This window comes from Salmo trutta, chromosome 11 (genome assembly GCF_901001165.1).
Source record: "Salmo trutta chromosome 11, fSalTru1.1, whole genome shotgun sequence".
Lineage (NCBI taxonomy): Eukaryota > Metazoa > Chordata > Actinopteri > Salmoniformes > Salmonidae > Salmo > Salmo trutta.
Window position 1 is genome coordinate 16002218 of NC_042967.1, and position 23564 is coordinate 16025781.

The window sequence follows — 23564 nt, forward strand, 5'->3', positions numbered from 1 at the left end:
ATATATATATATATATTTTTTTTTTTCAAAATATAAAGGCACGACCTAGATTCGAACCAATGTCTCAAGTAGCTGAACTTGTTATTACTCCAACCTCGTGAGTGACAAACTGACACGTTTTTAACTACTTTTTATCGAATGATCGACTTTGATTTGACAGCCTGCACATGCACAGTTCAGCGCGAGACGACCATTAGACCCGAGGACATGTTTCTGGCATTCACTGCGCTAGCCAACGTTACCATGACATCCCCTCAAAGTGTGATCAGGGATTTCTATTGGAGAAGCAGTTTTAGCCTATCTTCGTACTGTCCTTGACCTAACCTTGCATACAAAGTAATATATGGCCTTCCATTTTCCAGCTAGACCAGGAGATCCATTGTAGTTCCCCTGGGGACAGGTAGCCTTGGAAGGGTAATATCTTTCACCTGCAGCTCTCTTCCTCTAAAATGGCAGTGTGGGGAGTAAACTTCCCATAGTGCCTTGCTACTTGAGAGCAAGTGATGTTCCTGATTTATTAGCAGTGTAGCTCTCAATTGAACCCACTCAATAAAAGTGTGGGGAGCCAGAAGGAAACTACTGTCCATGCAGCCAAGATAGAGATAGTAGCTGTACCTCTGCTTTGTGTGTTTGCCTTATGTAAGAAACTATTTTATATGTTGGCTGATCAAGAGCTTTTCAATTTCATTAAATAAAGTCTTTGTTTTTATCTTCATCCTTGTCTCTATGTTCATGGTCCATGCGGCCCAAGCCTGTGCTTTATTTTGCACACTAACTTCAAAAGATATTAATTTAGAAACAACCTTTGTTTGGGGAATAAATTGGAATAAAAATGATGTTTAGATAAAAGTTAACTGTTATTATCGCTACCAAATCAATAAGATCTGAAGTCAAAACACGAAATGTTGTGCAACTTTCATACTGTAGCAGGATATTCCATGTAGATTGCATTTGCAAGTTTACATAGAATGGTTGTATGTTGAACTATACTGAACAAAAATATAAACGCAACATGCAACAATTTCAACGATTTTACTGAGTTAGTTCATAAGGAAATTAGTAAATATAAATAAATTCATTAGGCCCTAATCTATGGGCATGGGCGCAGCCATGAGTGGGCCTCGAAGGGCATAGGCCCACCCACTTGGGAGCCAGGTCCAGCAAATCAGAAGGCATATGAGATGCTCTGATTAGCACTGACTCTAGCCACCTCATCCTCCTTCACCCTCGTCGGGCACTCCAAAGACGTCGCCTCATGGTTCCCACCACAATTGCAACACTTCACATTCTCCTCACTTCTACAACACATTAGATAGTCTCCTCCACAACATGTACATCTTGGCTTTTCCCTTCTGCAGACACTTTCCACATGCCCAAAAGCTTGGCAGTGATCACACTGCATCCCTCTTAGGACAAACGCTCTTACATGATAATTCATATATCCCAACATCATCTGGGTAGGGAGGGACGCTTAAAAAAATGAAATAACAGATACTCTTCACTTTTTCTCAATTTACCACTCAATTCATACGACATGCATCAACCACTCCAGGGATATACTTAATTTCTTTCACATCAACTTCCCGAAATTACCCCCTTGACCGCCTTGACAGGTGCCATGATCCGAAGAGCTACCCATGACATGGCATGCTTCTCAAAACACACGCTCTTTCTGCTCTGCAGAAGTAGAACAAATCAAAACTAGCCCACTACTCGTGATCCTCACAGATCGAACTTTACCGAATACTTTTTCCACCTGTTTAGGTATCTCAAAAGGGTTCAAGTTTGGTATTTGGGTCATCTGCTCCTCTTCTACAAACCGTATTCCTAACATGTAAAAAGGTACATTATCAGAACTCAACATTTTGTTTTCCAAAATAACCTTGCTCCTTTTTGCAATCCTTTGGAAAACAGTCCAGTCCACTATTCCACCGTCATCAGATACAAGATCCATGTCTGCACCTGCTCCCGCCGTTCCTCTCACCACAACATGGACAATCCCATTGTTCTTTCTGACCTGTGCGCCAAATCCCCCGGTGCAGCCCAGGTGCTGTTCATTTAAACTATAGTGAGGCAATTCAGGCCAGGTGACCTGTAGAGCAGGAGGTTAGGGACCGTGTAGTTTCCTATATGATGGTCATCGTAGGTCAGACACCTCCTGTGACGCAATACAAAACAAGTTTCGTAATGCTCGGGTTGTTACGAGTGTAGTGACATAAGTGTGAATCACGTGACATCCCGGCAACTTGGAGAAAAAAATACTTTTTATTGGAGTTGTTCCTGTTGACATTTGCAACAGTCTATGCATATTCATGAGGCTAGCATAGCATCTCACTCTCCATTGAGTGCAGGCGGTTGACTCAAAACCCCTCATCAATTATTCAAATAAGTATTCAAATAACGAGATGCATCCACCAAACCAAAAAGAGGAATAGGCGGGAGCTTGACAGCTCACTGTTCCACTCTGTGGACAATGAATCCCATTGTTAGGGCAGAGACACAAGCATCTGATCATTATATCCATATCTCTAGAATATCCCCTGTGGCTGACAATTTGGGAATGTTAAGCACGCTAGCTAACGTTATTATTAGTAACGTTAGCTAGCTTATCTAGCTAGCTTAAAACGCAAGAATTATTCCAACCTCAAAAGTACTTGATCACAATCATGTTGAACATCCTTACTGGGAAGTTTGCCAATTCCAACGAGAACGTAAATGCAGCATCAGTGTAGTCACACTACAGTCAGTGCAGCCAAGATAGAAATAGTAACTTTGTATCTCTGCTTTGTGTGTTTACCTTATAGTTATTATTTTAGTTGCTGGATGTTTAAGAGCCTTTTTATTGAATGTATTAATGTCTTAGTTTTGATCTCCATCCTTGTCCCTGAATGTCCATGGTAAGGACCAAGCCTGTTTTTTAATACACTAGTTTAAAGATATAAAGCACCAGTCAAAAGTTTGGACACACCTACTCATTCCAGTTTTTTTTTGTTGATTTTTACTATTTCTACATTGTAGAATAATAGTGAAGACATCAAAACTTTGAAATAACACATATGGAATCATGTAGTAACCAAAAAAGTGATCAACAAATCCAAATATATTTTACATTTTAGATTCTTCAAAGTAGCCACCCTTTTCCTTGATGACAGCTTTGCACACTCTTGTTATTCTCTCAACCAGCTTCACCTGGAATGCTTTTCCAACAGTCTTAAAAGAATTTGCACATATGCTGGGCACATGTTGACTGCTTTTCCTTCACTCTGCGGTCTAACTCATCCCAAACCATCTCAATTGGCGGGGCTCATTAGAGCCTGTTTCATCATAGCACTTGATGGTTTTTGCGACTGTACTTGAAGAAACTTTCAAAGCTGTTGAAATTTTCCGGATTGACTGACCTTCATGTCGTAAAGTAATGATGGACTGTCATTTCTCTTTGCATATTTGAGCTGTTCTTGCCATAATATGGACTTGATCTTTTACCAAATAGGGCTCTTCTGTATACCACCACTACCTTGTCACAACACAACTGATTGGCTCAATTAAGAAGGAAAGCAATTACACAAGTGATCTTTTAACAAGGCACACCTGTTAATTCAAATGCATTACAGACAGTAGCAATTTTAGTATGTAAATCCTGGTGGGGCAAAAAATAAAAAAGTGGGATGCATGCCAGCAAAGCCACTACACAGAAAACATAGCTGATTTGGCTGACTTGCTTAAACAAATGTGGTTTCCACTGACAATTGAAATGTACAAACTATGGCATAAGGGGACAACAAGCGGATAAGAGGCAATCCGTAATTTCGATTAAGACATTAATGAGCAAGCGACGACGGACATAATCAGTATAACTATTTGTTCAGTACTTTTGAAATGTATAGCGACAGAATTCAGAACATGGGCCGTTCTTACAGTGTACTCCCTGTACACGTCAGAACCGTAGGATAAATAAATGGGGCATATAAACAGACAATGAAAGCTCTTACAATATTCTATCATTACATTTCTCTAAAACAGGTTATAGGCTGTTGTGCACCACCAAGTTAGAACAGTAGGCGAAATTAAGAGGTGAAAATAGACCAAATTATTAGTGAGGCACATTGAACACCATTTGGGTCTTTGCGTGTCAAAAAAGATACATCATATAACACTATTTGACTGGTTAAATAAGCTTTTTATTTGACACGTCAAATAAGACAACTATATTATAGAATGTTGTGTGTGCTGAATTTGCACATGCAAGTCAAGCACCACAACTACTATCAGTAGCACTGTCAAAGCTGTACAAAATAAAGTAGCCAAGCAAGCACACACCAGGCCACGAACGATGTGTTTACAATACCGCGTTGGTAAAAATAGACCAAATTATTAGGGCGAGGCACATGGGCTACTAACAGATTACTACACAACATACACTTAGTATTACTTTCTTAGCTACAGTATACATTTCTCCCTTGCATTTTACATCATTTATGCAGCATACAAGACATTCTTGGACTCACCTTGTGAAGGTGGCGCAGCAGTCCTTTGTTGGCAAATTTTGTCATCAAACTTTGTCATCAAAGTCTGGCATTATCTAGATTTATGGTGGGAATTCAAAGAAAAAAAACACAGCCACTCCATTGAATAGCTGGCTAACGTTAGTGGTTTCTTTGCAACGTTTGCAGTTAGCCACTGATTCCTTCCAAACGACTCATTGTTGAATTTGCGATTTCCAACTTGTTGTGTAATCTTTATGTACAATGGCTGATCAGCACCGATACGTTTTATCTATAATTTCTCTTCATTATTTCTCTTCATTTGACAAGGATTAAAAAGGATTTGCCAGTAGATTGTCGACTTGATGACAACTGATGATGACTGCTAGCTAAGACTTGGAAAGTATGATGTCCAATCAGTCCAATCAAAGCTACTGTAGATATAACGTGACTTGATGTCATTATTTCTGTGGCCAATGACCTTGAGCCTTCTTGGATGGGCACTTCTAATATAACTCTATCGCAGAACCCAAGGGGCTAAAATCTTCGAGCTCTAACCTTAGAATTGGGGATGACGTACTGTCCCATGAGTGAGAGAAAACTGAGCCAATCAGGCGCAATGCTCTGTATTTTCTGCTGGCTAGCAGAATACTATATATGTATATTTTTTTACCTAATAGTGTGGTGCTCAAAACAGGTGGGGCTCTGAGTTATTTAATAGTTTTGATGTCTTCACTATTATTCTACAATGTAAAAAATAGTAAAAATAAGGAAAAACCCTGGAATGAGGAGGTGTGTCCAAACTTTTGACTGGTACTGTATATACCGTATATATATACACACTGAGAATACCAAACATTAGGAACACCTTGCTAACATTGAGTTGCACCCGCTTTTGCCCTCAGCATAGCCTCAATTCGTCAGGGAATGGATTCTACAAGGTGTGGAAAGCATTCCACAGGGATGCTGGCCCATGCTGACTCCAATGCTTTCCAGAGTTGTTTCAAGTTGTCTGCATGTCCTTTGGGTGGTGGACCATTCTTGATACACACGGGAAACGGTTGAGTGTGAAAAACCAAGCAGATTTGCAGTTCTTGACACAAACCGGTGCGCCTGGTACCTACTACCATACCCCATTCGAAGGCACTCAAATGCTTTGTCTTTCCCATGTGATGGAACATGTATTTTGGTGCTTTTCTATTTCTACATTTTTGTGTTCTATGTTTGTGCTTTTCTAATAACAGTTTTCTGTGTTCACGCAAGTGACTAGTTGAACGAATCCTCACTATTAGTAGCTTCAATTTGGGAGTATTCCCAGACTCTTGTTTTGAAAGATGAAAGATATCTCAGTTTCAAGGTCTCAGCTTAGAGAGAAGAAGCCTTGTGATGTATTGGTCTGTCACATGCATGACCCAGTATTGGTCGGTCACATGAATGAAGCTAACGTTAATGATGAACGAATAAGCTAAATCATGCAAATATAACTTGTCTGTATAGAAGAGATCTAACGGGACTGCCTCGGTAAAGCTCCTGATCGACAAAATTATGACAAAAGGTTTTCCTACTAATTATTTGCCTCCTTTTGAGTGTCATTGTATTTCCAAGCCACTGTAATGCGCTTCGGATGAAATCTTCATCAGCGCTCATTGACAATACATTGAGTAGAATGCTCAGTCGGGCATCAACCCAAAACAATATTGTGACAAACATGCAACCCATGAATAGACCTCTATATATGAGTGACTGTGTCCAACACACCACCACTTATGTTGGGAACCTACTGACCCCAAAAAATATTTTGGTTCTCAATTACATGTATTGCTAAAATAATGGTTTATGGAAATACAGGCAGGCACCACATTACTACAAGACAAAACAGCTCAGTCAATCAAGCATTATGGTATTGTAAGTATAAAAGCAAAGCTTCCTTTCATGTAATTTAAAAAAAGCTTGAAAAGGTAGTGGAATGGGATTAGTGTGGTGTGTGAAGAATCCAATACTTGAACTTGTATGCTGTACAAATTACATTATTGTTGGCACACCTCCTCAAATAGTAGAAATGAGGCTCTTTGAGAAGGTTTGAATCCTAAGCAACCTGCATACACATTGTTTGAAGTACAATAAACCAACGTAGCACAGGAGGCTGCTGAGGGGAGGACAGCTCATAATAATGGCCGGAACGGAGCGAATGGAATGGCATCAAACACATGGACTCCATGTGTTTGATGTATTTGATACCAGTCCACTAATTCTGCTCCAGCCATTACCACAAGCCTGTCCTCCACAATTAAGGTGCCACCAACCACCTTTGCGACATAGCTACCGTAGTAGGTCAAAGTTATGTGCCGGAAAACCTTAGTGGAACATGGGTGGAGGGGTCATTGTGGTGCTCATGTGAATTTTTGGCTTCAGACAAATGCCTACTTCTCACTTAAAGCATTGCATTTTGTTTTAGATTTGATGTAAAAGTGTGTCACACAGAAAAGACAAAGACAACATGACAATGACACGCTTAGTCAAACATGTATCAGTCAATGTCCTTTTATTTACATAATTGGCTGAGTATATTATGAGAATTTGGTGAACTGATCCATGCATATAGTACAGTTTGAATTTCCAACAGATCAGAAACTTCATTATGGCAGATGACACAATAATGCAACTGTGTACTGCGAAACGTTAAAAAACTACCGAGGAAGCGATCTAGTAATTCAACATAAAACATGAACAGATATGGTCATTTATGTACTGTAAACAGCCTTGTATTCCCACAAGGTTCAAATGTTTATCCATATATTGATCTTGAATTATAGAAACAAACGAAAACCATACATTTTTCAACTCCAATTAATACTTAAGTCTGAATTTACATAAACGTATAAACCACACAGCTTAATATGAGCATGAAAGTGTTCTAGAATATGTACACACGACTACATTTACAATAATACACTGGGTGAGAGCCAGAAATCGTTGATACTGTCATCGCCAGTACAACCAACTTGCGCTTAATAGAACAATGCACATAGAGAGAAATCACGGTCAATTTTAAAATTCAGAATTCATACGCCACTTCTCCAAGACCCATTTCAGAAAGTCTTGGAAATAATCCATTAAAATAAAACAAATCTTGCAGTGGGAGAATTTGTTTTTATCATAATGGCTTATCATGTGAACTTGCGTACGGTTGTAGCAATAGTAACATACGAGTGCCTCAGCACTAGTTTTACAGAATTTGATTTGTCTAAATAAACTGAGCAGGGTTTGGATTTTTCATTCTCCCCATTATCATTACAGTTTGGTGTCCCTGGGTCGCGTTCATTAGGGCACAGAACAGGAAATGTTTTAAAATGCTCTGTAATGGAAAATGTAAATAATTGTTTCTTATTGGACAAGCCCTCGTAGTCCCTCCCTGTTTCAGTCAGTTTTTCCCTGTTTGGTACCTAACGAACACGACGCAGGTTAAAACATTCAGACAATCTAAATGATGGATAGCAAATAATCAGATAAGGCTTCTGACTAAAATATGAAAGCAAGATGATGAAACATCGATGAAGGCCTTTGGGCGGTGTGGTTGGCTGGGTGGCAGTGCTCACAGGGACGTTTCCAGGGTTACCAGGGGCATGCACAGGTTAATAGTGAGGGACCGGGTGATGGAGAGTTGGAGAGAGTGGGTAGAGGTGGTGGGTGGTGGGTCATCACATGGCGGACCCTCTTTCTCCCCTGTGGTTTGGGGCAGTCTTCTTATTGGTGGACAGGTTTGGTGCAGTCTTGTTATTGGTGGACAGGTTTGGTGCAGTCTAGTTATTGGTGGACAGGTTTGGTGCAGTCCTCTTGTTGGTGGACAGGTTTGGTGCGGTCTTCTTATTGGTGGACAGGCAGAGAGAAATGCCCCTTCTCCCCAGAGGTGCTCTTGGACCCTCTATGGGGGTCCAATCAGAGTCTGCTCCTCCCTGGGCTCTATCTTCTCTCCACTTCTCTCTTTCTTTCTCTCTCCATCTCTGTCTCTCTCGGCTGTGTGTATTAATGTCTTCTCAGATTGTGCTCCTCGGTGCAGGAACCTTTTCTCAAGGTGATATCATCCACGGCCATCTCTCCGCTCCGGCCGCGCCCGCGCTCGCCCTTCAGGATCACCTGGGAACAACAACACAGCACAATAAATAAGTTATTTAGCTTATATAGCACTTTTGATTACAAAATCTTATCTCAAAGCACTTGAGAAGCAAAAACAAAACCAAAAAACAGGTACAACTAATTATCAAAATGGAATGTGAATGGTGTCTAGTCAGCTTCAGACAGAGGTGGCATGGAAAGGCAGTCTGCTATGGCTTGAGAGGAGGGGGGCATCGATGGTTAGCCAGGGAGAAAGGCAGTCTGCTATGGCTTGAGAGGAGGGGGGCATCGATGGTTAGTCAGGGAGAAAGGCAGTCTCTGCTATGGCTTGAGAGGAGGGGGACATCGATGGTTAGTCAGGGAGAAAGGCAGTCTCTGCTATGGCTTGAGAGGAGGGGGGGCATCGATGGTTAGCCAGGGAGAAAGGCAGTCTGCTATGGCTTGAGAGGAGGGGGGCATCGATGGTTAGCCAGGGAGAAAGGCAGTCTCTGGTATGGCTTGAGAGGAGGGGGGCATCGATGGTTAGCCAGGGAGAAAGGCAGTCTCTGATATGGCTATATAGTAGAACATCAATTGAGGACAACCATGATTCAAACACACACTCCAATAATCAATGTATCAGTCGTTGCTAAAGGCCAGTCACAGATGGCAAAGTCACGTGTGGTGTCAGACATACTACTGTATACTGTTTTATACTTTAGGAACAGCTGCTCTTTCTATGGCATAGACTGACCAGGTGAAAGCTATGATCTCTTATTGGTGTTACTTGTTAAATCCACTTCAATCATCAGTGTAGATGAAGGGGAGGAAGTATTTTCAAGCCTTGAGACAATTGAGACATGGATTGTGTATGTGTGCCATTCAGAGGGTGAATGGGCAAGACAAAATATTTGAGTGCCTTTGTACGGGGTATGGTACTAGGTACCAGGCGCACCAGTTTGAGTGTGTCAAGAACTGCAATGCTACTGGGTTTTTTAATCTCAACAGTTTCCCGTGTGTATTAAGAATGGTCCACCACCTAAAGGACATTCAGCCAACTTGACACAACTGTGGGAAGCATTGGAGTCAACATGTGTCAGCATCCCTGTGGAACGCTTTCGGCACCTTGTAGAGTCCAAGAATTGAGGCTGATCTGAGGGAAAAAAGGGGTGCAACTTAATATTAGGAAGGTGTTCTGTATATATACTACTGTATACTGCTTTACACTCTCTATATACACTACTGTATAGTGCTTTACACTCTATATACTACTGTATACTGCTTTACACTCTTTATATACTACTGTATACTGCTGTAACCTGTTTTACACTCTCTATATACTACTGTATATTTCTTTACACTCTCTATGTACTACTGTATACTGCTTTACACTCTCTATATACTAATGTATGCTGCTTTACTCTGTATACACTACTGTATACTGCTTTACACTCTCTATGCTACTGTATACTGTTTTACACTCTATACTACCGTATACTGTTTTACACTCTCTATACTACTGTATACTGCTTTACACTCTCCATATTCCATTGTATACTGCTTTACACTCTCTATAGACTACTGTATACGGCTTTACTCTCTATATACTACTGTATACTGTTTTACACTCTTTATATACTACTGTATACTGCTTTACATTCTCTATGTACTACTGTATACTGCTTTATACTCTCTATATACTGCTGTATGCTGCTTTACTCTTTATATTCTACTGTATACTGCTTTACACTCTCTATATACTACTGTCACCTGTTTAACTCTCTATATACTACTGTATACTTCTTTACACTCTCTATATACTTCTGTATACAGCTTTACACTCTAATATTATTACATTTTTTTACTTTACCCCCTTTTTCTCCACAACTTTGTGATATCCAATTGGTCGCTACAATGTTGGCTCAGGAGAGAAGGTCGAGAGCCATGCGTCCTCTGAAACATGACCCTGCCAAGCTGCACTGCTTCTTGACACACTACTCGCTTAACCTGGAAGCCAGCCGCACCAATGTGTCAGAGGAAACACAGTCCCACTGATGACCAGAAGGCAGCTTGCAGGCGCCAGGCCCACCATAGGGAGTCGCTAGAGCACGATGAGACAAGGAAATGCCAGCCGGCCAAACTCTCCCCTAACCCAGACAATCAAGAGAATGCCAAGAGTGTGCAAAGCTGTCATCAAGGCCGTGGCTACTTTGAAGAATCTCAAATATAAAATATAACACTTTTTTGGTTAACACATGATTCCATATGTGTAATTTCATAGTTTTGATGTCTTCACTATTATTCTACAATGTAGAAAACAGTAAAAATAAAGAAAAACCCTGGAATGAGTAGGTGTGTCCAAACTTTTGACTGGTACTGTATATATTCACTACCATTCAAAAGTTTGGGGTCCTTGTTTTTGAAATAAAAGCACATTTTTGTCCATTAAAATAACATCAAATTGATCAGAAATACAGTGTATACATTGTTAATGTTGTAAATGACTATTGTAGCTGGAAACGGCTGATTTTATAATGGAATATCTACATAGGCGTACAGAGGCCCATTATCAGCAACCGTCACTCCTGTGTTCCAATGGCACGTTGTGTTAGCTAATCCAGGTGTATCATTTTAAAAGGCTAATTGAACATTAGAAAACCCTTGTTCAATTATGTTAGCACAGCTGAAAACTGTTGTTCTTATTAAAGATGCAATAAAACTGTCCTTCTTTGGACTAGTTGAGTATCTGGAGCATCTGCATTTGTGGTTTCGATTACAGGCTCAAATTGGCCAGAAACAAAGACCTTTCTTCTGAAACTCGTCAGTCTATTCTTGTTCTGGCAGAGAAATTAAGGCTATTCCATGCGAGAAACTGCCAAGAAACTGAAGATCTGGTACAATGCTGTGCACTACTCCCTTCACAAAACAGCGCAAACTGGCTATAACCAGAATAGAAAGAGAAGTGGGAGGCCCCGGTGCACAACTGAGCAAGAGGCAAGTACATTAGAGTGTCTAGTTTGAGAAACAGACGCCTCACAAGTCCTCAACTGGCAGCTTCATTAAATAGTACTCGTAAAACACCAGTCTCAATGTAAACAGTGAAGAGGCGACTCCGGGATGCTGACCTTCTAGGCAGAGTTGCAAAGAAAAAGTCATATCTCAGACTGGCCAATAAAAAGAAAAGATTAAGATGGGCAAAAGAACACAGACACTGGACAGAGGAAGATTGGAAAAAAGTGTTATGGACAGACGAATCTAAGTTTGAGGTGTTCGGATCACAAAGCAGAACATTCGTGAGATGCAGAAAAAATGAAAAGATACTGGAGGAGTGCTTGACGTCATCTGTCAAGCATGGTGGAGGCAATGTGATGGTCTGGGGGTGCTTTGGTGGTGGCAAAGTGGGAGATTTATGCAGGGTAAATAGGATGTTGCAGAAGGTAGGCTATCACTCCATTTTGCAACGCCATACCATACCCTGTGGACGGCGCTTAACAACTACAATGCCAATGGTCTGCAAGGCTGTAATTGCTGCAAATGGAGGATTCTTTGATGAAAGTAAAGTTTGAAGGACACAAATATTATTTCAATTAAAAATCATTATTTATAACCTTGTCAACGTCTTAACTATATTTACTATTCATTTTGTAACTAATTTCATGTATGTTTTCATGGAAAACAAGGACATTTCTAAGTGACCCCAAACTTTTGAACAGTAGTGTATATATAAACTCAGCAAAGAAAGAAACGTCCTCTCACTGTCAACTGCGTTTATTTTCAGAAAACTTAACATGTGTAAATATTATTATGAACATAACAAGATTCAACAACTGAGACATAAACTGAACAAGTTCCACAGACATGTCCGGGAACTCGTCCAGATATGGAATAATGTGTCCCTGAACAAAGGGGGGTGGGGTCAAAATCTAAATTAACAGTCAGTATCTGGTGTGGCCACCAGCTGCATTAATACTGCAGTGCATCTTCTCCTCCTCACATTCCTGTCTTGCAGGAAATCAACACACAAAATGAGCGGTATGGCTGGTGGCACTGTCATGCTGGAGGGTCATGTCAGGATGAGCCTGCAGGAAGGGTACCACATGAGGGAGGAGGATGTCTTCCCTGTAACGCACAGAGCTGAGATTGCCTGCAATGACAACAAGCTCAGTCCGATGACGCTGTGACACCGCCCCAGACCATGACGGACCCTCCACCTCCAAATTGATCCCGCTCCAGAGTACAGGCCTCGGTGTAACGCTCATTCCTTCGACAATAAACGCGAATCCGACCATCACCCCTGGTGAGACAAAACCGCAACTCGTTGGTGAAGAGCACTTTTTGCCAGTCCTGTCTGGTCCAGCGACGGTGGGTTTGTGCCCATAGGCGACATTGTTGCCGGTGATGTCTGGTGAGGACCTGCCTTACAACAGGCCTACAAGCCCTCAGTCCAGCCTCTCTCAGCCTATTGCGGACAGTCTGAGCACTGATGGAGGGATTGTACGTTCCTGGTGTAACTCGGGCAGTTGTTGTTGCCATCCTGTACCTGTCCCACAGGTGTGATGTTCAGATGTACCGATCCTGTGTAGGTGTTGTTACACATGGTCTGCCACTACGAGGATGATCAGCTGTCCGTCCTGTCTCCCTGTAGTGCTGTCTTAGGCGTCTCACAGTACAGACATTGCAATTTATTGCTCTGGCAACATCTGCAGTCCTCATGCCTCCCTGCAGCATGCCTAAGGCACGTTCACGCAGATGAGCAGGGACCCTTGGCATCTTTCTTTTGGTGTTTTTCAGAGTCAGTAGAAAGGCCTCATTAGTGTCCTAAGTTTTCATAACTGTGACCTTAATTACCTACCGTCGGTAAGCTGTTAGTGTCTTAACGACCGTTCCACAGGTGCATGTTCATTAACTGTTTATGGTTCATTGAGCAAGCATGGGAAACAGTGTTTAAACCCTTTACAATGAAAATCTGTGAAGTTATTTGGATTTTTACAAATTATCTTTGAAAGACAGGGTCCTGAAAAAGGGACGTTCCTTTTTTTGCTGAGTTTATATATATATACTGTATATACACTACTGAATACTCACACTCTCAAGTCCAGTGCCCCACAGTGTGATCTGGGTATGTCTCCAGCCGCTGCCACCCGTCCTTCCCCACACGGCCGGGCTGTACTGCTTCCCTTTCTTCACAAACACCTGGAGCATACCCACATGGTGTCCTGCCAGCTTGTGGCGGAACGACAGACACAGGTTACCGTCGTTCCAGGGAGGAGTCAACGGGAGGACCAGACGCGCCCCTCGCCCGCTCTTCTTGTCGCTCACCTCAGGGATGGTGAGGTATTTTCCACCTGTGGAGAGGAAAGAGGAAGAGAAAGTGACATCACAATCAGGGTAGTGTACAATAGGAGAAAACGGGGGAAAACGTTTGGAAACGAAGGAGATGCTAGAACACTGGTTTTAGTTTTCAGATGCATGTGTCTCAATCAGGTGGCTTCATCTTTTCGTTATCGGCAGCTCCATTTTACAGAATATTGTCCTCATTGAAATTCGTGCCGAAAACCCCCCAAAATGTCCTCCTGGGACTATAAAGTTATACTACTAAAAAGAGTCAGAATAGACTGAATTAAATTTACTCTTGACATATGATTGAGTGGAACCATTACAAAAAAAACACATCTTGTTTTCTCTGAACCAACTGTCCGCCTGTAATCAAGTGTTTTGATTTGAATACTGTTGAATAATGCAGTCTCTTCAAAAGGCACTTGTTTCTCAATGAATAATAACCACAGCTAAATCTACCAAGGATCAGACCTTCCTGTGTAAAACCAGCAACACACTTTTAGAGACAATGTTCCAATATGAAAAGAGAACTTCTGTGCTTATCATTAAAATGTTAGTATCTGAATGCAAAAGTGAGGTTAAAGGGTTAGTCAACTTTTTTGAAGTTGACATGTATGTTATTTTTGCCTTCCCTGAGGAAATATTGCTTCCTCTGAACCATTTGTAGCAACGTCCAGAATAATCTGGTTTGCATTAATCTGACTAGCAAAAAGTAAAGTCTAAAAAAGTGAACTCTGGTTCTTACCAGATGGGTCCGGTGTTGTCTCCCAGTGCAGGTCGCCATCCTTGTCCCGGATCCAACCGCAAAGGCCATTATCAAAGGAGCAGCTCAGGTAACCAGCCTCTGAAGAGGAATTTAAACAACATTGTTTCACATATTTCAAGTACCTTTACCCCACAAAAGCTCTCCTTGCTTGAACGAAGCTCACACAAAGGCTCTCCTTGCGTGAACGTAGCTCAAATCCCTCCTGCTGTGTGCCTTTGATTCCAACGGATGCAGCATCATTTCCATTCTCTCTTATGTATATGAAAGAACATAGAGAATATGTGAAAGAAAGGTGGTGAATGCACAAGTTATTACAGAACAATAAATATTGATTTCTCAAGAGCGGTGGACTGAGAGCGCCATGATGGATGAAATGGGAGCGAACTGATCTGAATTGCCTGCAAAGTAAGCCTTCATTTCACAAAATAAATCTGATGATAACTGTGTGTGGGTTTGTGTGTGCGCGTGTGTATGTATGCTTGTGTGTTTATGTGAGTGCATTGTGCATTCGTGTGTGTGTGTGTGTGTGTGTGTGTGTGTGTGTGTGTGTGTGTGTGTGTGTGTGTGTGTGTGTGTGTGTGTGTGTGTGTGTGTGTGCGTGTGTGTGTGTGTGCACGCATGTTCATCGAAGTGTGTCAGCCACCATATCATTTCATTTAGCCACTCCGCATAAACCATCAACTGTAACGGCTGTCGTTGGGAATGGATGACCAAAACGCAGACAGGATATGAATGCTCATCTTTATATTTAATTAGAATAAAGTGAACACAGAAAACAAGAAAACGAAGAATGACAGGTGACAGGTGACAGTTGACAGTTTCACAGGCTATACAGAATATAGCAGTGCGAAAAACAACAACCCACAAACCCAAGGTGAAAAACACACTCCTAATATATGACTCCCAATCAGGAACAACGATAACCAGCTGTTCCTGATCGGGAGCCACACAGACCAACAAAGAAACAGACATACTAGAAAACACATACAGATCATGACAGTGAGTAATCGGATACGAATGATCATTTCGATTTTGATTTATTTGTTTTGGACATAAGCCATAGTAATTCATGCATCGCAAGTACAAATTGTGTCTTGAGATGAAACTAGCATTCATCATTTCAACCCTGAACATCGGGTCGTGAAAAGCACATAACAGGATCATTCTCTGAGCCAATGAAAGCACTGTTTCACGCCAAACTGCTGATCCGATCATGTACGGCGTGCCAAAATAAGCCCATAGTGGAATCATTAGGCAATTTAAATAGTGTTTTATTGACATCAATAAATCACATAAGCAAGCCCCAGGTGTGGTGGATAACGTTCTCAAGTACCAAGAGTACACTGCTCTTCCTTATTCAAGTGTGTGTGTGTGTGTGTGTGTGTGTGTGTGTGTGTGTGTGTGTGTGTGTGTGTGTGTGTGTGTGTGTGTGTGTGTGTGTGTGTGTGTGTGCGCGTCAGCGTGTGTGTGTTTGTCTAACTGCCGCATCAGTACCTGTGGAGGCTGCTGAGGGGACGACGGCTCATAATAATGGCTGGAACCATGTGTTTGATGTTGTTGATACCATTCCACTCCAGCCATTACCACGTGCCCGTCCTCCCCAATTAAGGTGCCACCAACCTCCTGTGGTCGTTACATTAAACCTTCAACTCAACCAATCAATCAATCAATCATGAAGCAATGCATTCTGGGTATGTGTCATATAAACAAACAGGACGAATCTAATCTGTGGCTTTCCCGTGACAGTGCATCAAAAACACACCAAGTTACTATCATATCTTTCCCTTCGCAGCCTTTTTCCAAAGCGTTGTAGAACGCTGCAGAAATGAATCTGGGCTGGCGAACGTAACTCGTTCATCATCGTTTGAGTTAGGTCCTCTGTAGGAAGTGTTAGGAAGCGTGGAGATGGTTAGTGTTTGACAAATGTTTCTGTTTACCTGCGTCATCCTTCGATTCGTCGGCCGTGTTGCCCAGCTCAATGTCAAAGTCGATCCCCAAGACGGTGTTGTGATCATGGTTACGTGGAACTAGGGGAGCAAAGAGAAAAAACGGAATCAAGTGTTTGTGTGTACGCGCTACATTGACAGAGAATACAAAATACATATTTTGTTGATAATGATAGATAGTAGGGAGAAGAGCAATATCCTCTGGGATATTTGGCTGTTAATCAGCACACCTACCTGGCAGGGGAATATGTTCTCAGACAGGTTTGACCAACGCTATATAAGAGCAGGAAAATTGATATCAACCCTCAAAGATACGATATAATTTGGATAGAGACAAAATACATGGCACCTGAATGAGAACAAAAACACATTCATACACTGCAGTACACTGTATTACAAACGGGTTCACATATTAGGTCCATTCTGCCTACTGTACTCAACTCTGCTAATTCAGACCCTATGATTGGTAGCCACAGAGCAAGGGGTGTGGTGGAGGTGTGTGTGTGGGGGGGGGGTCTTCAGCTGTTTCTGATGCAATGGCCGTGTAAACGCTGTGACGCGCGCACGCACACACGACCCTGGGGCCCCTCTCTCGTGGCACAGTAACACAGCCACTACTGAAATAACCCTCAGTCTCTACTGACATAACTGTGGTCATACTGCCTTATATACTGGAATGCCAAGTCGCCCCAATGCCTAAAAGGTCACAGGTCAAATGGAAACATGGGAGTTTCTGATGCAATGGCCGTGTAAACGCTGTGACGCGCGCACGCACACACGACCCTGGGGCCCCTCTCTCGTGGCACAGTAACACAGCCACTACTGAAATAACCCTCAGTCTCTACTGACATAACTGTGGTGATACTGCCTTATATACTGGAATGCCAAGTCGCCCCAATGCCTAAAAGGTCACAGGTCAAATGGAAACATGGGAGTTTGTGGGAGCTTAAGATGCACCTTACTCTAAGTACAGTACTTCTTGTCTAGCTCAACGTCACTCAAAGTCCTATTGACCAGGTTTAACTTGTCAAACATGATGTTTAGATTAAGTTGCCTGTGGAAAATGATATTTTGACAATGACAAAATCTGGTGATAACACACATGTTATCATCAAAGAAAAATAGGATTGATAAAACATAACTGCCAACACCTCAATTAGGGTACGATACACTGATACTGTTCCCAAGGCGCGACACTTGACGTCTGAATCCTAACCCCTGGCTCTCCCACCCCACCTTGTGTTCTAGCAGTCTACTTCTTTTACCCCAGTGTTAGCCACTAGCTTGGGCCACTCCTGACCTGACATTGATGTAGCACGTCAGCCTGTCTGTCTGTCTGTCTGTCTGTCTGTCTGTCTGTCTGTCTGTCTGTCTGTCTGTCTGTCTGTCTGTCTGTCTGTCTGTCTGTCTGTCTGTCTGTCTGTCTGTCTGTCTGTCTGTCTGTCTGTCTGTCTGTCTGTGGAATCAGGAAGCAGAGGGCTGTGCACAGATTCCCTGGCAAGACACCAGGCTCTCCAGCAATGCCAGGCATCCAGGCCATAGACGTATTCAGGCCAAGGAGGGGGGGAAAGGGGGGAAGGGGGAGGACCTCCCTAGGAGCTACATTGGCTGAGCGTGCTACTGTACACTCTTAGAAAAAAGGTGCAATCTAGAACTAAAAAGGGTTCTTCTGCTGTCCCCGTAGGAGAACCCTTCGAAGAACCCCTTTTGGTTCCAGGTAGAACCCTTTTGGGTTTCATTTAGAACCCTTCTACATGGAACCCAAAAGAGTTCTACCTGGAACCAAAAAGGGTTCTCCTACAGGGACAGCTGCAAATTTTCCATACACACAAAAAGCTTATTTCTCTCAAATGCTGTGCACAAATTTGTTTACATCCCTGTTAGTGAGCATTTCTCCAAGATAATCCATCCACCTGACAGGTGTGGCATATCAAGAAGCTGATTAAACAGCATGATCATTACAAAGGTGCACCTTGTGCTGGGGACAAGAAAAGGCCACTCTTAAATGTTCAGTTTTGTCACAACACAATGCCGCAGATGTCTCAAGTTGAGGGAGCGTGCAATTGTCATGCTGTCTTCAGGAATATCCACCAGAGCTGTTGCCAGAGAATTGAATTTTCATTTCGCTACCATAAGCCATCTCCAACGTTGTTTTAGAGAATTTGGCAGTACATCCAACCTGCCTCACAACCACAGACCACATGTAACCGCGCGAGCCAAGGACCTCCACATCCGGCTTCTTCATCTGCGGGATAATCTGAGACCAGCCACCCGGACAGCTGATGAAACTGAGGAGTATTTGTCTGTAATAAAGCCCTTTTGTGGGGAAAACCTAATTCTGATTGGCTGAGCATGGCTCCCCACTGGGTGGGCCTATGCCCTCCTAGGCCTACCCAAGGATGCACCCCTGCCCAGTCATGTGAAATCCATAGAATAGGACCTAATGAATTTATTCCAATTGACTGATTCCCTTATATGTACTGTAACTCAGTAAAATCGTTGAAATTGTTGCATGCTGCGTTTATTTTTATTTTCAGTATACAACTTGAACCCAGGTCTGCCCTACTGAAGTCCATGGCAGTTGGACACGATAATGTACAGCGCCACTTTACACTGTGAGAAACAAAGGGCTAAGTATTTCTTCAGGGAATCAATCTCCCTCGGCCAGCAGCTGCACTCCCACGCTTAATAAATCTGATTTACTCCACTGTGTTAGCCGTCCTTGTCGCTAGCGCTCCTCTTGACCCTGTCTTGTTTAATTCTGTGGCAAATATTTGGGCAGTCGACGGGGCTAAAAGCTCAAGAGGGGATTTTCACATACTCTGCTAACCAAGCCAAGCACAGGCTTTTTCAATGCACAAGTTCCTTTTTTTCAATGTTTCTTAAAGGGATAATTTTCTGGATTTTTACCCAATTCATAATTGTTTTCTTACCTCAGGAGAAGTTAAGTGTTTTTTATTAGAATTTAAATAAAACCTTTATGGGAAGCCGTGTGAAGTAAACAATACATGGGATGTGAGTATGAACGTGTGACAAACAAATTTGGGGAAACACTTCTCTTCCAAAATTGTACTTATATTGCAACAATATCACTCCAGAATATCTGTGTTTACTCTCTTGAGGTAATAAATAAATTAAGATTGGGATAAAAACCTGGAAAACGATCCCTTTAAAGAGGAATTTGATTAGCCGATGGTGACACATTTATGAAATGTTTGTGTGGGTAAGAAGACAGAGTTTTCCTGGGTACTTCTTTGCTGCGACCACTTCAAGGAATGAATGGAAGGGAGGACGTATCTTCAAAAGGATTCCAACAGGACCAAGAAAGTGGTTAGCGCTCAATCCCTCTTCCTCAATGACTGGCAAAAAAAAGTTAAAAAAAAAAAAAAAAAGTAAACAAACTGAAATGTACAAACAAGCTGATGCTTCCAAGTTCTGAACCACTTAAAAAAAAAAAAAAAATTTAACCTTTACTTAACAAGAACAAATTCTTATTTACAATGACGGCCTACCCCAGCCAAACCCTAACCCAGACGACGCTGGGCCAATTGTGCACTGCCCTATGGGACTCCCAATCACGGTCGGTTGTGATAACGCCTGGAATCGAACCAGGGTCTGTAGTGATGCCTCTAGCACTGAGATGCAGTGCCTTAGACTGCTGACCACTCGGGAGCCCAAGTCTGATTCAAGCTTCTGCAAAGGACAACAGAAATCTGACAACAGTGTTCCTTATGCTTTGACGATCATTCTTATCCTCTTGAATCACAAATCCAATTAAAATATTCTATTGATATGGCCGGGGCATCGTCCTTTCCTCTCCCTCTCATCTCATTCAAACAACGCATTTCAAAGACATTCTCCGAGGCTATTCAGCTGAATATATGGATGTCTTCCTCCAAATAACGCAAACTGATGTGAATGCAATCTACCCGCTAGTTTTTTTAATTTTCTAATTATGTGAGGCCATCTGGCTAGGTCGGTGGGAAACACGATCTATCTCACCTCCCAGCATGCACCATGGCTGCTGCACCGCCACCCTTTCATCCTCACAGCCTATTGATGTCAGAGGGCCTTGGCGATGACTTTTAATCAACAGCTTTCAAATGGGCACTGGGATTTTCAGATGTCTTGTAATCCAGTATTATATTAGACTGATTGCAGATCTGTTTGTGCTGTCTTTCCAGAACAATATAACGTCACACTGACCATTGAAGCTGGCAAGACAGATCTGGTACCAGGCTAGTGTGCTATAGTGCAGGCTAACTGTGTAAGGTCAAGTCTGATCCAATGAGAATAAAGGTGTCAGACTAGTACCAAGTCTGCATTTTTTGCAACTAGGTGAATTATTGTCAATAACTGCAGAGCAAGTGGTATTATCATATGGTGAGCCTATGCTATGACCATGAATGTTCCCCCAAAAGCCATGGGCCTGTATGGTTTCCATGAGCCTGTATGGTTTCCATGAGCCTGTATGGTTTCCATGAGCCTGTATGGTTTCCATGAGCCTGTATGGTCCGTCTTGAGTTCTCTACCAGCCCTTAACTGTGTTAAAATAATGTTTATCTAGCCTCTATTACCCCCCCCCCCCCCCCCCCCCCATACTGGCCTAGATAGATAGTGGAATATACTAACAATCCCCCTCAGTTCAATGGCATTCAGATGTTCTCCAGTTTCTGTTGAAAATGGGTTAAGATAATAATACACACGTGATTTCTCTGGTCCGCTTCACAACTGACTTGTTGACAGAGAGACATAAAGTGTTTTCATTCTGTCATTGGGAATGGTTGGATGGACATATTTCACAATCATGCCTGATATATTTCGAACCGGATGAAAGAAATATGCATATGCAAATATGGTCACATCCAGTTGGCAGAAACTTGTCAAGCACCTTATCAAGATAAATTGACTGCATATGGGACTCACCACCTGGATTCGGTCTTATGTACCAACATTTGAAACGGTGTTTTTTTACATTAGATAAAAGTAGAGACTCAGAGCTAGAAAATGGTGTATCATACACTGCATTTGAGGAACAATGGGAAAGTAATTCTGCTTTGAAAGTTGATCAACTTGTAAACTCACTTTTGAGAATATCGCCGTTGAATGTTTCGCTATATAGTGAAGAGCTTTTCTTTGTCTACACCCATTCAGCATTGTTCACACCCTCTTAAGCTTTAGCCCCACCCATCTCATTTCGCTGTCGGAGCGCACACTTGACTCTCCGGCCGATAAATATTATTTCTCTTTTTAACCAAATCTGCTGAAAAGTAGCTGAGGTGGACATTCAGAAGTTTATGGATGCTACACACACACACACACACACACACACACACACACACACACACACACACACACACACACACACACACACACACACACACACACACACACACACACACACACACATACACACACACACTCTATGCATAACAGTCAATGTAAACCTCAAGCAAAACAAAAACCAGACTTACTGTGGACGTCACCTCTCTGTTTGGTGACCTCCTTCTCGATGGTGTTGTCCACTGGGGTGACCGGCTCGGGCTGTTTTGGGGGAGGCGGGCGGCGTGTGGGCACGTAGGGCGGGGTTCTGCGGGTGGGGGGCAGTGGAGAGGTGATGGCGGGACGCCGTGGGGGCACGTAGGGCTTACGGGTGACTACAGGGGGTCTCATGGTGGGTATGATTGGTAGTCTCGTGGGGACCACTGGCTTACGAGGGGCGGGGGGCATCGTTCTTGGAGGAGGTGGGGGTGGTGGGGGTGTGGTTGTAGAAGGTGCTCTAGTAGTAGTTGTAGTAGTAGTGGTCGTTGGTTTGGGAGTGGTTGTGGTTCTTTTGGGGGCGGTGGGGGCGACTCTCTTGGCGGTCATGGGCGGTCGGATTGTGGTGGTGGTCCTCTTGTGGTCCGAGTCAGGGATAATGTTGTGGTGGTTTGGGGGGAACCTGGGGGGATCGATGACCACCTTGGGAATGGCTGGAAGGGAAAAGAAAACAGAAATTGGATTGAGAGCTGAATTCTGGGTTGTGTTAATTTGGGAACGCAACATAAAAATGTTTTAAAATGTTTTGCAAAGGAAAACAAATGTGCGGTTCTAATTGGAGGTGTCCAGATAGTCCCTCCCTGTTTCAGTGTATTCTTTTCTTCAGTTTGGTGCTTAATGAACACGACCCTGACTGCTTCGGTGTTAATGAGGCATAAAGAAGTGGTGACTGCAGTGGCCAACTGACCCTTGGAAAGAAAGGCCAGCTCTTTCATCTGCAATAACTTTACCTGAGTAAACAAGCAACCAGCTTTATCTCTGTATCCATAAAGCATACTCCCCCTCATTGAGGGACTTTAAATATTTTATCTTTGAAACCGAATCACTCCCTTATATCAAGACTCATTTTCTAACATTCATTTTCACTTTATCCCTTGATAGAGCAGTAATAGTTCTCAGCCCTGAGCTAAAGCCAGAGAGCCAGCCAGCCAGCCAGACAGCCAGACAGCCAGCTAGCCGGTATTCATGTGTGGAGTGATACCAACCCCACCTATAAAAATCCCTGCACTCAGGATCACCCCCAAAGCCTCTGTTGTCATGAAGGAGAGACTCGAGACCCATCTATTGTTTGTCCTCGCATTCCACAGGTCGGAGGGCAGAATAGAAAAGGCATTTAGGGACGACTTGAGGAAAAAGGGCTTCATGATTGAGGACTGAAGGGGGGTGAGGGTAGGGGTGTGGGGCTTCTCAAGGAGAGTCTCGGCTCAAGCTTTCTCAGGTTACAGAGGGGCTTTGATACAGCATGTGACACACAAATAGGATATCGCAAATCAACTCCCTCCCCCTTGAGCCACTTCTGTATCACACCGGTAGGGCGACAGATTGTTTCAAATACCCGTGTCGGGATTCTGCTAGTGCTCTAGGCGGGCGGAGGGGTTCTGTGTGCTGCTAGCTACACTGGTA

At 42.8% G+C, this 23564-nt stretch overlaps 1 protein-coding gene across 6 annotated transcripts in view; it reads right to left on the reverse strand.

Annotated features, from left to right (window-relative positions):
- Positions 1–7006: 7006 nt before the first annotated feature.
- LOC115202306 (nephronectin) overlaps positions 7007–23564 on the reverse strand; it is a 51486-nt gene continuing 34928 nt past the window's right edge. For all 6 annotated transcript variants that reach the window (XM_029766371.1, XM_029766370.1, XM_029766372.1 and 3 more), the window contains 5 exons: positions 22097–22594; positions 16614–16703; positions 14656–14754; positions 13659–13918; positions 7007–8615 (listed from right to left, as the gene is read on the reverse strand). In XM_029766371.1, coding sequence (XP_029622231.1) covers positions 8505–8615; positions 13659–13918; positions 14656–14754; positions 16614–16703; positions 22097–22594 — 1058 coding nt within the window. In that variant the 3' untranslated portion in view covers positions 7007–8504. The remainder of the gene's footprint in view (positions 8616–13658; positions 13919–14655; positions 14755–16613; positions 16704–22096; positions 22595–23564) is intronic.